The 17,108-nt window shown below is 47.3% G+C and overlaps 2 protein-coding genes across 4 annotated transcripts in view; both read right to left on the minus strand.

Moving 5' to 3' along the window:
- LOC137427079 (CD276 antigen-like) overlaps positions 1-17,108 on the minus strand; it is a 338,480-nt gene that overhangs the window by 85,117 nt on the left and 236,255 nt on the right. The gene's annotated exons all lie outside the window — the stretch shown is intronic.
- LOC137428076 (phospholipid-transporting ATPase ID-like) overlaps positions 4,581-17,108 on the minus strand; it is a 43,110-nt gene continuing 30,582 nt past the window's right edge. Inside the window, exons 4-12 of the mRNA XM_078777099.1 lie at positions 11,946-12,051; positions 11,655-11,756; positions 11,368-11,449; positions 10,714-10,937; positions 9,477-9,560; positions 6,171-6,392; positions 5,813-5,951; positions 5,521-5,651; positions 4,581-5,038 (exon numbers count right to left, since the gene is read on the minus strand). Coding sequence (XP_078633225.1) covers positions 4,985-5,038; positions 5,521-5,651; positions 5,813-5,951; positions 6,171-6,392; positions 9,477-9,560; positions 10,714-10,937; positions 11,368-11,449; positions 11,655-11,756; positions 11,946-12,051 — 1,144 coding nt within the window. The 3' untranslated portion in view covers positions 4,581-4,984. The remainder of the gene's footprint in view (positions 5,039-5,520; positions 5,652-5,812; positions 5,952-6,170; positions 6,393-9,476; positions 9,561-10,713; positions 10,938-11,367; positions 11,450-11,654; positions 11,757-11,945; positions 12,052-17,108) is intronic.

The following is a 17,108-nucleotide window of genomic DNA, read 5'->3' on the forward strand; positions in this document are numbered from 1 at the left end:
CAGGAATAGCCCGAGCAGCTCGCGGTCGAACGTGCTGTAGTTTAACTCGTTCGGCCGGAGTTGCCGGCTGAAAAAAGCGAGTGGCTGCCAAACCCCATCCACCCATTGCTCATGGACGGCGCCCACCGCGTAGTTGGAGGCGTCCGTAGTGAGGGCGATGGGTGCGTTGAGCACCGGGTGAGCCAGCAGCGTTGCGTCGGCGAGGGCCCGTTTGGCGCTGGCGAAGGCCGCGTCCATGGCCGCGGACCAAACAATGTCATGCTTGGCCGGCTTGCCCCGGAGGGCCTCGTAAAGGGGCCGCATGAGCTGAGCAGCGCGGGGCACGAATCGGTGATAAAAATTCACCATACCGAGGAACTCTTGGAGGGCCTTGATGGAACGGGGACGCGGGAACGTGGTGATGGCCTCGACCTTGGTCGGCAGCGGCACGGCCCCGGTCTTGGTGATGCGGTGGCCCAAAAAGTCAACGGTCGTCGCGCCGAAGTGGCATTTGACCGGGTTGACAATTAAGCCGTGATCGCTGAGGCGACCGAACAGTGTTCGGAGGTGGAGGAGGTGCTCGGCGCGGGACGTGCTGGCGACGAGGATATCGTCCAGATAGACGAAAAGAAACGGCAGGTCGCACAGCACGCCGTCCATCAAGCGCTGGAACGCCTGGGCCGCGTTCTTGAGCCCAAACGGCATCCGCAAAAATTCGAACAGGCCGAACGGCGTGATGACGGCCGTCTTCGGGACGTCGGCCGCCCGGACAGGTACCTGGTGGTAGCCCCGTATCAGGTCAATTTTCGAAAAGATGACCCGTCCCGCCAAATGGGCGGAAAAGTCCTGAATATGCGGGATCGGGTACCTGTCGGGGGTGGTAGCGTCGTTGAGACGGCGGTAGTCGCCACACGGGCGCCATCCACTCCCCGGCTTTGGCACGATGTGCAGTGGCGAGGCCCACGCGCTATCAGAGCGCCGCACGATGCCGAGGTGCTCCAACGCGTCGAACTCGGCCTTCGCCACGGCGAGCTTGGCCGGGTCGAGGCGGCGGGCCCTGGCGTAGACCGGCGGGCCCGTAGTGGGTATGTGGTGCTCGATCCCGTGCCGCACCGCGACGGCCGAAAACGTCGGCGGCGTGAGGGCCGGGAATTCCGCGAGCAGGCGAGCGAACTCGTTCGCTGCCGGGAGGGCGCACGCCAGTTCGGTCGGCGCGGAGCTGCTCATCGTGCACGCCAGGGAGCTGAAGGTCTCGGCGTTGACAAGGCGACGACGTTTGACGTCGACCAGCAGCCCGTGCGCGCAGAGGAAGTCGGCGCCCAGCAAAGCCATGGGGACGCAGGCGGTCACAAAAGTCCATTGAAAATGCTGGCTGCCGAAGCAGAGGGTGACGACGCGTGGGCCGAAAGTGCGTATGGCCGAGCCATTAGCAGCGACCAAAGAGGGGCTGCAAACGGCGTCCCGCCTGTCCTGCTCGGAGGCGGGTATGACGCTCAGTTGGGCGCCGGTGTCACACAGGAAACGCCGCCCAGACGCTTTGTCCCGAATAAACAGCAAGTTGCCCGAGTGGCCGGCGCTCATGGCTGGGAATGAACGCCGGCCCGGCCGTTTCCCGACCTGCCGAAAGTGCACGGGGGCCGGCACGTCCGAGCCTTGTGTCCGAACCTGGCGTGGTAATAACACCACGCCCGGTCAGGTGGAGGCCCCGGCCGTCGTGTCGGAAGCGGGCGGTGCGGCGTGGCGGCCGCCAGTTGCACCGGCAGTTCGGCCTCCAACCGCGCAGGGCGCTCGGGCGTCGTGGGCGTCGCCTCGGACGGCGGCGGGCTCCAGGTAACCGCGCCGATGTGCTGGCCCGCCGAGGAGATCTTATCGGCTTCCCTGGCGAGGGCGCGGGAATCCGTGATCAACGTGCCAGCCAGGGCGAGGCGTACCGGGTGAGGCAGCTGGCGAAGGAACAGCTCGCGGAACAGAAAATCCGGAGAGTGCTCACCGAGCAACGAGAGCATATAGTCCATGCGTTCTGACGGGCGCGTGTCGCCGAGCTCGGGCAGAGCGAGCAGGCGCCGTGCGCGTGCTGCCGGTGAGAGGGCGAAAGCGTTGAGGAGGAGTGTCTTCAGCGCATCGTATTTGTCAGCAGCCGGCGGGTGCTCGAGGAGGCTCAAGGCGCGGGCCGCGGTGGCGGAACCGAGCGCCGCCACAACATGGTGGAAGCGGGTGTCGTCCGCGGTGATGCCTCGCAGGGCGAACTGAGGGTCCGCCTGAGTGAACCAAACAGCCGCGTGAGCCTCCCAGAAGGTAGGCAGTTTAAGCGTCACTGCCGTATCCATGTCGGTAGGTCACCAATGAAGGAACTGCGCTCCAACGCGAGTCGAAAGAATTGACGCGACCAAAGACGGAATTCATCCGAGTTGCTTTATTGAAACAAAACAGCTCAGGTATTCTGACAAGCCCGTTTATCGGGCAGCAATATATATACACATTTATGTCGGGAAGTTTGCCCGGCAAAAGCTATACCGGGCATGCCCGGGTGTCAAGGGCGAGCCTTGGAAAGGCGAGTCTGGACCTGCCCGGGCGTGTTTGGCTGCGGCCTGGCAAGTCGAGGCTGGGCGTGCCCGGGCGCTCTGGGCGAGCCCTGGAAAGGCGATAGCGGGCATGCCCGGACGCTCTGGGCGAGCCCTGGAAAGGCGATAGCGGGCATGCCCGGACGCTCTGGGCGAGCCCTGAAAAGGCGATAGCGGGCATGCCTGGACGCTCTGGGCGAGCCCTGGAAAGGCGAGAGCGGGCATGCCCGGGAAAGACGAGACCGGGCGTGCCCGGGAGATTCGGGCGTGCCCGGGAACAGTGAGTCCGGGCATGCCCGGGAGAGGCGCGTCTGGCCGTGTTCTGGCCGGTGCAAGGCGATTGTGTGCATCCAGCGGTAACTGCTACACCATCATCATTAACATATGTTATTCCACATGGAGAGTTCTTTACAATGAGCCATGTCTCAATTTTTTCTATGCAGCGCTTTCGGAGATAAAGAGGTGCAATTTTTTTCGGTTTTTCCAAGATGGCGGCCGAACCACGTGACTGATGATCGATATCTTTTGTTTTTTGTCCACCAATTTATCCCTAGATGATGCTCAAGAAATTTCATCTCGATTGGATGCAGTTTTGTATTTGTCGAATTATGACGGCATAATAGAGGCACCTATGACATCATCATTAACATATTTTATTCCCCATGGAGAGTTCTTACAATGAGCCATGACTCAATTTTTTCTATGCAGCGCTTTCGGAGATGTAGAGGTGCAAAGTTTTTTTGTTTTGCCAAGATGGCACCCATATCATGACATATGACGTCATAATATCATTAAAAAATTAAACAGGTGGAGTTGCATTAATCATGAAAATTTCCTGTCAATTGGACCAACGTTGCAGAGAAAAATAATATTTATTCTGTGCGGGTGACCACGCATGTAGGACCGCGTGAAGGACTAAAAATACTCTTTCGATTTTGATGATTTGCGTGTGATATGATTTAATGGATGTATATATAAATCGTTTAAAATAAAAGACCCTTCAATTTCTGATATTTTGCCTTTTCATTTGGGCCTCCCAATTGAAGCCCCGCCCGCAGGGCGGGTACCGTTGCTTGTCTTACTATAATTCACCAAATGTCTGTCCGTCTGTCCGTTCAAAGGTACCGCAAAAACGGCTCAACCGAATGCAACGATATTTTGGGTGGGTAATCCTGGGACCCCCTGGAGAAAAACAAACGATGTTGTTTTTCCAAGTTTTCCAATTTTCGAATTTTTCAGTTTTTCCAAACACGATGGAATAATATTTACCAATATGAACGGTGATGTGGCTTTTATTGAAATTCGACAAACACTGTTTAGATTTTGATGAGGATTACGAACCTGCAGCGAATCCGGAAGTGGACAGATGACGGCAATGCGCGGGTTTGATAATATCCCAATACAACCGTCATTCAATCGTGATGTTTAATCGTTAAACGTTAATCGTGTTAATCGTTTTGTTAAAGTATCAATTGATGATTGGAATTGAGTGAATACAATTACGATTTTGAATTCGTAATTGTGTTCCCCCAACTGTACGGAACTTCACATCAGGATTTAAATACTTGTTTTTTTTTGTCACGAATGTTGTTAAAAGTTTATTTTTTATATCAATGTTATTTAATTTTTGATTGGAGTTATGCTGTTTGGAATGAAAAAAGAGACGTCGAATTCAAGTGAATGACGAAATGCCGTGATGGTTTGTACTTTCTAAACGTGAAATTCGCGGATCGCCATATGCAGATTCGCCATTGACTGGGTATGGAACAAACGTACCTGTTTGTTTTCGAAAAAGTACGTTTTTCATAGAAGTCCTTCACGAACTTGCTGTCTATGTCTGACGTGCAACTGAAGGTGCTACAGTAATGTGGAATTTATTGGTTTCATGCTTTAGCATTCGCCGTTTCTGCATTGTTTGTTTGCTTCTGGCCTCCCACCCATGCCCCCATGCGTAGCACGGGTACCTCACTAGTTATTCAAATTCCAATGTACCTCATTGCATGTAGGGAGTCCTTTCCTTTCAACACTCCTTCTTCCGGACTGCAATTAATTTTGAATGCAAACCGCCGTTCTTCCATTCAAAATACTAAATTATGACTGGAAATATTGTGCTTGTCTATATCATGGAAATATCATGAGTCCACATGATATTGTAAATTAATAGCACGTTTATTTGTCAGAGAGGCCTGCAAGCCATACGTACCAGGCACTTGCTCAACATACCAAGCACTCAGCTTCCATTTTTTCTTGACGACTTCAAAAACACAGGAATTTGGTCTTTCGTTCTGCAGCGAACTTACACTTTCGTTTTAGCATTGTGAAGAAGAAAATCAAACAAATGTATACGGTATAACGGTACGGACTCAGAAAAGACAATGAATTGCGGACAATACGCCACTTGACTCTCTCACTGTGAGCTTGAACATGAAGTGGACGCATGATGTTCAAACACGTCCATTACGCCATGACGGAATAGTACAGTCTTGTACCACGCTGTCCTGGTCCAAACATTACATAACCGCATTTTATCACCATAAGAAAATGTACAAAAATGGTTTAACCATTTGAAATAAGGTAAAAAGTATCCCAAATCTTAAATGGCCATATCCCAGGCATTTCTAATTTTTATAAATAACTCAGCCAGATGGAGATTTCAAGACTGAAAAGGAGAACATGTCTGGGGGATACCGGAGGTATGGTAACCCGATTTATAGGTGGAAATGGCTCATCATACTGTTGTTACCATATAAGCTAGGCCAAGGTAAATATCATGTAAATGTTGTTGGAGTGTGCATGTGACAGGAAATGAAGGTTGGATTAAAGATTTTTCTTAAAGGATGCACCACATGCAAGCAACGGCCAATTTTCCGACGATGTCGTCATTACCAAAAGTGTGTGGTGCATTACCAAAATCAATTGGAGAAATGAGGATGATCCCATAACAGACCACACTGTCCAGTTCCTCCAAAAAACTCCTCACCTTATGGGAAAGTGTTGGCGTTAAATCGATTTTCATGAATCGGTAAACGAGAGTGGGAAGCAGAGAGATTGTGACCGATAGCACGATGGTGAACCAGAATTCTGGCCGCCCCAGCACACTGCGAGGGGCACCTGCAGAGGACCAAAAAACACATTACCTTATAATTCTTACAGCGGCCTGTGACATGACGTGACAAACATGTCAAAGCAACATTAGGCCTTTGGTCCTGTACCACACGGAGTTACATCCCTCACTGTGCAGTAACGATTTGACATTGTAAGGTAATACATACCCACAAATGGGAACTCAGATGGAAATACAAAATGCATTCCATCACAGCTCATGGTGAAAATGACAGCAAAATACACTGCGGTGCTGCCCCACAGGAAGAACTGGTTCACTACAGTCCAGTACATGATATCCATCGCCATCTATGGAGGAAACACACCCTTAACGCAAGATCGAGACAGGCTTCATCTTGACGAGTAACACAGACCCGTTTACTTCTCAAATCTCATAGAACTATATGCCTAAAGCACAGTCTGTCTTGTTTTTTTGTGTTCAGGCGCAAACGTCCATCACTTCCTTGGTCTTTATTTATTAAGCCAATATTGAGAGTTTTCAAACAGCAAAGGCAACAGCAAGTCCACCTGCAAGCCGACGACTACTAAGGTGCTGGTGCCGGCCACGAGGGCAAAGGTCTGGTAGTCCGCGGCTCCAGCGTATGCACCGAAGGGGACGAAGAAGAGTGCGAGTGAAGTGAAGATGGCTCGGCAGCATCCCGACATGAAAATATTACCGTTGAAAAGCTCCGATTTTCGGCCTGGGTCGTAAAGGCTTGGAAAGGCCAAGCTCCAGGAGGCCCCCATATCCTGCCATTACAGAGAAATGTAAATTTTTTGTATAAAATGTCAAGGTTCATGGAAGAGCAAGAGCACTGAGCATATCAAGGTGCAACATAACAAAATGAGCAGTACAAATAGGGGAGAGGGGGCACCAACAGCAGGTTTAAGGACAAAAAAGAGGGAGACTTGGACAAACAAGGGATGTGGGGAGGAATGAGTGGTTCGGAGTGAACAAGGTGGATAAAAAAGCAAACTTTCAAAAACAATAACTGCAAATTTGGAAAGAGGTGGGCTTAGGGGGATGACGTTGGTAAAAAAAAAATCATGGTTTTGGAAAGGAGATGTCAACACACTTTGTCAACATTAAATGTCAACACACTTTTCGTGCCAAAGTGAGCATGGCGTATTTAGGGATAAATCCCACCCTCCCTCCCACCCATTCTTCCATGGAATGCCAACCTAAAGGATCTATCAGTGCTCTATCCTCTAAATGCCGAGTGTCAAGTGAGGAAGCAGCACATACCACTTTTAAAGTGTTCGGTATGACTCGACTGGGGTCAAGGTCAGAGCCGGATTTAAGTTGAACTGCCGCTGGGACATTAGAGTAGTAGAGCCCTTCCCCCTCCCCTAACCCCCCCACCGTCTCCCCACCATCCCCACCAACCTTGAAAATGGGAAGAAAAAAATAAAGAGCTGACCTGCGTTACTGTGTATAGATATACAGTCACGTGAAAAAGTAAGTACACCCCTACATTTATCACTACTTCAAATACCTAAAATTAGAATCAGGTGCACCAGCTCAGGTGCAAATGATTAGAACATCGTTAGAGAGGATCTTGGAGGAACCTGTCTTATTTAAACCTCAGACATTTAGTTTGGTTTGCTCTTTGTTGTTGAAGTGTGCAGCGTCACCATGCCTAGATCAAAAGAGCTCTGAGGCCTTCAGAAAGAAGGTTATCGATGCCTACGAGTCTGGGAAGGGATTTTAAAAGATCTCCAAACAATTTGAAATCAATCATTCGACTGTCCGGAAGATCATCTACAAGTGGAGAAGATTCCAAACAACTTCCAACTTGTTTAGGCCAGGCCGCCCCAGCAAGTTCAGCCCGAGAGCAGACCGCAAGATGCTGAAAGAAGTCTCTAAGAACCCCAGAATGTCATCATGGGACCTACAGGTAGCTCTTGCCACTGTTGATGTCAAAGTGCACGTGTCTACCATTAGAAAGAGGCTGCACAAATTTGATCTACATGGGAGGTGTGCCAGGAGGAAACCTTTGCTGTCCAGAAAGAACATCAGGGCAAGACTAAAGTTTGCCAATGAACACCTAGGCAAAGAACAGCACTTCTGGAACAATGTGTTCTGCACAGATGAGTCAAAGGTACAGCTATTTGGCCACAGTACCAGAAGACATGTTTGGCGAAAACCAAAGACAGCATTTGACCACAAGAACCTGATACCAACTGTAAAGCATGGTGGTGGAAATATTATGGTTTGGGGCAGCTTTGCTGCATCAGGGCCTGGGCAGCTCACCATCATAGAATCCACTATGAATTCTTCATTGTACCAGAGGGTGCTTGAGGAGAATGTGAGGCCATCTGTCGGAAAGTTGAAGCTCAACTGAAGGTGGACCTTGCAACATGACAATGACCCTAAACATACCAGTAAATCAACCAAGGAATGGCTGAAAAGAAAGAAATGGAGGGTTCTGGAATGGCCAAGTCAAAGCCCGGATCTAAATCCCATCGAGATCTTGTGGGGGGATTTGAAACGAGCTGTGCATGCAAGAAACCCCTCAAACATCGCACAGCTGAAAGAATTCTGCATGGAGGAGTGGGAAAAAATTTCTCCCAGTTGATGTCAGAGACTGGTAGACAGTTATAAGAAACGCCTACTTGAGGTTGTTTCTGCCAAAGGGGGCAATACCACCTATTACAGCCAAGGGTGTACTTACTTTTTCCACATGCGAAATTTGCATTTATGTTTATTTAAATTATACAATGGACTACAAAATGTAAATGTTTCATGATATTTGTTGTATTATATCACCTTTATCTATCAATATTGTTGAAATGAAGATCAAATAGCTGTATGTTGATATATGTTGAAAAAGTCAAAACTTTACATGGGATGTACATTGTACTTACTTTTTCACGTGACTGTATAAACATTTCGTTAAAACACTTTTTTAAATACTGAAGAAAAATCAAAATTCAATATACTGAAGGCAAGAAAAGAGCAGCAGGATCAGGGTTTTGAGTGCGATGATAATGTTGTTTTGGAGGCAAGTCAAGTTTAATTTCTGCACCCAGGCCTAGTTCTTCAGCATCGCCATCGTCATCTCTGATGGTTAAACTGGTTAAATTCACTGGTGTCGTTGCTGCTTATTTGTTTCTTCCACTTAACTGCACTGCTCTCCATATTCTGGAATGGCATTGCTGCTTCCAGAACGAATGAGTGATTTTACAGAGAGATGCCTAGTGTTTCCATGAGCGAGGGGGGAAATCGATTTTCTGCTGGAGTTTAGGCCCTGGAGAAATGTCCCATTGGTCCTCCCCTAATTCCGGCTCTGGAAAAGTTCGAACCAGACTCATGCCATTCAAAAGTCAATCTTCTTCTTCTTTCTTATGCAGCACATGGCTGCGGGTAGCATCATTTGCTGGGGGAACTGCTGTGCTGCTGATGCAGTTTCCCCTGTAGGGTTCAAATCCAAACTAGATAGCTCAGAGGTGAGTGTGCATACCTCTCAACTGTACTCCAGCCCCAAAAGTGAATGAGCACAACAGATACAAACTGTTGTCGTATGCAGACATCGAAAGTAGCAGCGTATTTACGGTTATTTTTGTTAAAATTCCCACAAGTGACTGTTGCAAGACTGCAATTGCAAAAGTCTTTTTGAAAAGATTTTAGAACTGAAAGAGGAAGTATTAAATTTGTGGGAACCTTTATATTCACTCAAAAGACAAAATCTACTAGAGTGCTCGGCTACCCTCAATTGCTCAGATCACAAAGTTGTTCTCGTGATGAAACATCAAGAAACTCCAAACTATTTTTTCACAGTGTCTATGGGGGTCACAAAACAACAATAATGGATGTTTTTGTGGAAGACACACCTGGTCGAAAATGGCCAAAGCGAGTACAGGAAGAGATGTGAACACGAGGTTGTACAGAGTGATAAACCACTCATCATAAACCGTCTGCAACAACAAGGTGATGGACAACAACATCAAATCCAGTGATGGAGTGAACTCTCAATTACCATTCAATGACATTCTGTTTTAATCAAAGCACCTGTGCATCAGCCTCACCTTTAAGAAGGCTGGTCTGAAGAAAGCATGTGTTTACTTATTCAACAAGGAGAAAAATTCATAAAATGACACAGACCCGGTGGTTTTAGAAATTTTGCTGTATTGAGTTAAAGGCCGCCAGTCGGCCATCATTGGTCAGATTACAAATCGAGATATTCTGCATATGTATACTATCATGTATTGTCTTTGTGCGAAGTTTGAACAAAATCGGTCCGTGCATATCCGAGAAATGGTTGGGGCTGCATTTAAATAACAAAATGGCTGCCAGTCGGCCATCTTTGATCTCATCTTGAAAACAAATGACGTGCATATGTAAGCCATCATTCATTTGCTGTGTGCCAAATTTAAATAACATCAGTAAATTAATTTCTGAGAAATGGTTGAGGCCATTTTTGGTTACCGGGTTCAATAAGGTTCAATACCGGTTTTTTTTTTTTACAACTAAAATGGCTGCCAGTCTACCAGTCAGTCATCTTTGATCAGATCGCAAAATAAAGTGAAGAACATGTATGCCATCAAGTACTGTGCTTGTGCCAAGTTTTAACAAAATCGGACAATGCATATCCGAGAAATGGTTGGGGACATGTTTAACTAACGAAATGGTCGCCAGTCTACCAGTCAGCCATCTTTGATCAGATCGCAAAATATAGTGAAGAACATGTATGCCATCAAGTACTGTGCTTGTGCCAAGTTTTAACAAAATCGGACAATGCATATCCGAGAAGTGGTTGGGGACATATTTAACTAACAAAATGGCCTCCAGTCGGCCATCTTGGATCAGATCTCGAAGTAAATGGCATGCATATGTATACCATAATGTATTGTCTTAATGCCAAGCATAACACATTGGTTGGTTGCAACATGCAACACATCTAATGGGGGTTAATAACACATTGATCAAGTGTCTCTTCTACTTTTTCACGAGGCACGTTATCTACGGTACTCAAGATGGTGCTGTATCTGCACCGTTGATTGAATGCAAAAAGTCATGAAGAAATGGCGAGAAGTGATTTTTCTCTACTCAACCGGTCACCACACAAACCTGCGCAGAGAAGCCATTGAAGAAGGCGAACCAGAAGTGAACGAGCGTGAAGGCGAAGTTCTTGAAAAAGAAATAAGAAAGGAACTTGGCCGTACGCTGGTAGGACAAGCGGCCGTGCACGAACAGGAGGCGTTGCAGGAACCGAAATTGGCCAAAGGAGAAGTCAGATGCAAGTGCGGCCTGCGTACCTTCTCGGCCCGTTATTCCTACACCGATGTGCGCAGCTTGGGAAAGGGACGAGAAGGCAGGAAAATTGGACAACGCATTAAATTTGGGATGACTACAACATGCCCAAATATAACCACTCACCTTAACTCCTTTGTCCCCATTTTCTCTAGTCTGCATGGAATCATCTTCAAACTCCTTACTGTTTCCCTTCAAGATGGTGGCCAATCATGTCATTATCATGCTGTTTCCAAGTTCTAGAATGTTCTCTTCCATTCTTGCAAAGAATTGGTCATTTCCCAAACCTGGATCGTTACATTCTCATGCTGATGCTGTTTTCCTATGACCTGCCAACCATGTCTACTATTGTCTGGTTTTTCATGTAATGAGCCTCAACTCCCATGTAAACAAAGTCATTGAAACCAGTTTGCAAATTCTCGTTATGACACACAATTACTATGCAAAATAATACCATTGTTATAGAACCACCTTTAATCATGCCAACGTCATTGGCTCCATCTCCGATGGCCAACGTCACGACTCGACCTTCTTTCTTCACCAGATCTACGACCTGACATCGGCACAGACATGGCAACCCTGACTTTGGGATCATTTGGATTGCAGAGTCGTATAGAAGAGAGATATATTTCAGAAAGGTCAGATGGGTTTTCACCACAACTAGAAAATGATGATGCAAATTGTGGACAGGAGGTGACCAAAATAAATGTCGTACAACAAAATAGATGGCCCTGGCGCAACATCCGACGTTTCGGTACCTGGGCTTTCTGCAGTGGGGTCGAGCGACAGCATACCACGGCCTGGCAAGAAAAGGCCACCCGCAGGAAGTCCATTTGTGTGGGAGGCTCCAGCGCCAAGGCCTGCATCCGACAGACAGTCAAGCAGAATACACAATTAATCTCAGTCATTCACCAACCACAATAGGTTTACTACTCATACCAGGTGATTTATTGGTAACTAGACCATTGTTGATTCAGATAACAATGCATAGACCACAATCATTTCTACCAAAGATGTATTTTGTGATCATTTGGTGTCATAATACATACCAGGCTGGGTCCGTTGATAACCAGGGCATATGGTGCTGGCTGGCTCTCCATCAGCATTGATAACTTCGCGTGACTGCAAACTATATCGATCTTGGCTTGGAATGTTCTGTGTTTTAAGAAAGGAAAACATGCACGCACACGCACGTAGGGTCTTTAATGTCCACGAACTAATGATCTCGCCATCATCTCGCCATCTGAGGGATTGCCTACTTTCCTTTGTCCAGACAATGAAGCACCAATCTGACAGGTAGTTTATAGTCTGGTTAGGAAAGGAAGAAAAGAATGAAATATATACTGTGTATATATAATATATATATATATATATATATCAGTAATTATGCGACTCCATACTGTGAGTGGAGAACCACCAGTAAGGTCTCCCATACAGCCCTTGATGCACCTTATCGGGAGCGACAAGCACCACCTGCCACACGGTACATTACCTCTTGTTTCCACCTATTACATGGAGTCAACCTGAATGTGGCTGGGAGTCGTAAAATTACTATATATAATTTATATATACAGTATATAAAATCAAAAAACAACGTCCGTGAAGCCGTGTGATTTTATGTCTATTAATTACGTACTGTGTGAATGGCGTTTGCATTCTGTCTATGAATTACGTACATTTATTAATTACATACTGTTGGAATATACCTTTCGACCCTTTAGACTGCTGTTACCCCTTAAACCTTTGAAGACCCTTTAAGTTCCCCAAGACCTTTGTCCCCCCCAGGACCCTTAAGACCACAAAGACCCAAAAGACCCCGAAGACTCTTGAAGACCCAATCAACCCAAAAGACCCCAAAGACTCTTAAAGACCCAATAGACCCTGAGGACCCCAAATAACCAAAGACCCCAAAACCCCCAAAACCCCCCAAAAAACCCAAAGACACAAAATGGGAAACCACATTTCCAAGCTGGCCTCTAAAACCAGTCGCCGACTGGGCATCCTCCGTCATGCGAAGTCCTTCCTTGGCACCTCTGAGCTCCTCACCACTTACAAAGCTTTCATCTGCAGCTTGATGGAGTACTGCTCTCCCCTCTGGGCTGGTGCTCCTGCCTCAGACCTAGCTCGACTTCACACTGGAGAAACCAAGTCTTTCAGAATCATTGGAATCTCCTGTGATGAAGCTGATTCTGAGGGCCTTTCTCTCTCTCTCACCGCAGGCAAGTTGGTGATCTTTCTGTCTTCTACCGACTCCTCTCCAGCCATGCTCCCCCTGCTCTGTCCCCCAAATATTCCTTCAGGATGCACAATATCTGCCAACAACCCTCTTCTGGTGAAACTGCCAAAATCAAGACTCTTTGCTCACCTTCACTCTTTCATTCCTCTTTTTTTCTTGCCTCTGGAACAAGCTCCCACACTCTCTTCAATCCCTCTCCTCCCTTCAGGTCTTCAAGACAGCTGTTCACCACCATCTCGTATCTTCCCCCATCCAAAACCTTGATCTTTTCTACCTCTGTTAATACACACCAAATCCACCTCTTTAATTCTCTAACATCATTCCTGAAATTCCTAGTAGTGTCAATTTGTTTTATACCATGTACTCCCCCACCCCACCCCCCAGCTCTATCCCTTCCACAGATCTCCCAATGTCTCTGTTCTCTACTGTTGTGCTTGTGGTCTTCCATCTCTCTCCCCATCTTGTCTCCTGCTCCCAATATTATATGTTTTATGTGTCCGTTTATGTTTTTATTTTATTTAATGTTAGCTCTTGCATGAGCCTCAATCTTGTATACAAAAAATAATAATACCCCAAACACCCCTGAAGACCCAAAACACCCTGAAGACCCACAGCACCCTGAAGACCCAAAATACCCCAAAGACCCTTAAAGACCCAAAAGACCCCAAAGACTCTTGAAGACTCAAAAGACACTGAAGACCCCCCACCCCAAACACCCAAAATACCCTGATGACACAAAATATGCCGAAAACCCAAAATACCTCGAGTACGCAAAAACGCCAAGGACACTTAAAGACCCTGAACACCCAAAAGACCCTGAAGACCCAAAAGACCCTGAAGACCCAGAAGACACCTAAGATCCTGAAAACCTGTTAGACCCATTAGACAGCTTGGACCCTTGATCATTTAGAGCTTTACACCACTTGGACCTTTTTGGATAACAAATAAATTACAAATAAATAATATCACCAATATTACAAATAAATTTGAACAAAACAAATGTTTGTATTATGATTGGTGCAAATCATGATATTTTATCATCAGTGAGCAATTGAGTGTCAGAGCTGGGAGGATGGTCTAGACCCTAGAGGTACACACACTCGCCTCTAAGATTTCTAGCCTGGGTTTGAATCCCGACCTGGGTCTAAACTGTCATCCCAGGTTTTCACAGGCAGGATGATTAATCAAAGTGTGTGCGTCCCTTGGATGGACGTTAAATGGGCATCCCATCTGCTGGCATTAGTTGGTGTACGCTGAAGATTCCACGGTGTTCTTTGTGAAGAGTAGGCGAGCCATCGCTGGCACCCTGAACAAATATATTGTTACGGTTCGCGGTTAAGGATGTTATATTTGCCGAGCGGAGGCCCCGCGACCTAAGTTTCCCCAATTCACCCAAACGTTGGCCTGATCGCGCCACAGCTATTCAATGTGGACAACTCTAAAGCGACCGAATGCAAAGAGGAAGAAGAAGACGTACAGAAGAGTAACGGGATTTATTATTACACACACAAGCAAAAAGGAGCAGTCACGGTTATGTACAGGGACATGAAAAAGCAGGTGACACAGTGAAAATTACTAGCTTATACAGACTTAATTGACTACCCAGGACAGAACAAACAGAACAAACTCACGTACACGAATGGGGAACTTGTAGGCAGGAATGGCTGGTGGATGTTTGGCGGGATAGGGAGGTCCAACTGGTCCTGCAGCACGATCGGCTCGTTGGGTGTTGTTGCTGCTGTGGACGCTGCTGCTGCTGCTGTGGACGCTGCTGCTGCTGCTGCTGCTGTGGACGCTGCTGCTGCTGTTGCTGTGGACGCTGCTGCTGGCGAGCAAGGCGACGAATAGCAGGCTTTGTGCTTCCCTGGATGATCTCCTTTCTCTCTCTTGGACCTCACAACCCAGCTCTCTCTTTTGCACCTCACCACGCAGCTCAGCCTTGGACCTCACAACTCAGCTCTTGTCATAGCTCATCTCTCATCTGCTTGGGGAACGTCCTGCGGCGGGTTATATAGGCCCCGCCCCTCAACCTTCGCGAACCTCCTTGATGTTTCTCTCCACACCCTCTCCAAGTCCAACCCCTTGTTCGTGGTTGGTTGAGTGGGGCTGACTCACTCCTCCCCTCTATGACGAGGTGGGGACCCGCCTTTCTTCGCCAACCCTGCCTCTTGGCCAATGGCGGCAATTGTTGGTTGGCAATGCGAATGGCAATTGACGAAAGGGGAAATGGAGGTTTTTGGGAATGGGAATGAAGGGAATCTATCTTTTTCACTTGGTGCAATGGAGTGTCATGTTAATGGACGACAAAGCCTTAATCTAAAACACATAATAAAGATATAAACTACTGAACAAGGATTTTATCGTGTCCTTCAATGTGTGCTTTATGGAATTAACTACCGGGACGCCCTTTTAACCTTTACACAACACTGGAGGCAGGAGGGGCCAGACTCAAGCAATAATAATAATACACACAATCAAAAAAATACAGTCCTCATATCCGCAACACTGCACCCTCCTCCTCTTAGGCACTGCCCGGGCCTACAACTTTAATTTAGTGTGACACGTAGGTGTAGTTCCCTCTACTTTTAACCTGACCCTGAGTGCGACAGTTTTAAAACATAGATAAATATGTCCCGCTGCTCCTTTGCACCCTGCCTAACAGACTCACGCCCACAGCTAACCGAATTGTGGAATGGTCTTCAAACTATACACTGACGGTGGGGAGCATTATTTACAGTGATGCTACTTTATTTACAAAACGCAACCCAGGACCTGTGATTGTTCTTTCTGGGGGGGGGGAGACAGTCTGCTCTGCATCGACGCACCATGAAAGCACCCAAAACGCACCAACACACCCTCAAGCACCAATCGGTGCAGTCACCACAGTTCATCAATAAAAATAAATCAACAACCCCTAACCCTGCAGGTGGTCTCTTGCTCTTCGGCTCCCTCTGCTGGCTATTATTATTTTCTTCCAGATGTTGTCATTTTCTTTTGCTGGCGGCCTATTTGTATTAAAACTTGCACCCAACGTGTCCATTTTTTAATATTTTATTTATGGCCCACAGGGCCGACTAGTGTGGTTCACCTGTGGGGCATCGGTGCCCTGTGGCCAAGGTCCGCCAGCAAGATTTCGGGCCTTCATGGGCGGTTCCAGCAGAGGGGCCATGGCCCAACCCATGGGGTCCATAAGTGGTGCTCGGCCACAGACATGTGGTCCATAATGTGGTGCATCGATGCAGACAGCTGGTTCTGGGAGTTCCGGGCGCACAATGGCGGACTCACGCACGCTCCCCTCGGCGCCCAATGGCGCACAGGTCATGTGGGAGACAAAGGGGGGGAAGACAGATGAGCGAGGGGTAAGGTCACAAGGGTACACATCAATAAGGCAATGCAAGGTGAAGTGCGTACGGAGAGCGAAGTGAGAAAAGCTCGTCCCTACCGTACGTCACCCCCCTGTCACCTACTCTACCCTTGCCCTTACCCCATATTTACAACAATCTACACATTTACAAATTCGTCACTACTGTCACGTCTTCCCAATATTTCCTCTATTCCAAATTTGTTCCCACAATCCCTCTAACCAGAATTTGCCATCACCAATTCATCATCAATCCTCATAAGGAGGAAGAGATGGATCATCAAGCACAATGTCACACCCACGTCATGATGCGTCTCACATTCCAAACATTTGCATCAAAAAATAATTAAAACCACCTGGCATGGTGTGGAGGTACGTCATCTCAGGTGAGTGGATGTAGATGGTGCAAGGAGATTCTTCATCCTAACTATCCTCTAAATGACTTTAACACACTTTACACTACCCGGGGTCTTTCCCTGCCAATCCATTGGCCAACTTACACTATGGGTTCTAAAAACCAATTCCCATTGACCAAACTGTGGTGCTTCTCAATTTGGGGTCTCACTCCCCCGATTCATCTCCCGGTGCCCTTACACAATTTCTGGGCTGGGGCGT

The sequence above is a fragment of the Myxine glutinosa genome, chromosome 5 (assembly GCF_964187855.1).
Source record: "Myxine glutinosa chromosome 5, kmMyxGlut1.1, whole genome shotgun sequence".
Classification (NCBI taxonomy): Eukaryota; Metazoa; Chordata; class Myxini; order Myxiniformes; family Myxinidae; genus Myxine; species Myxine glutinosa.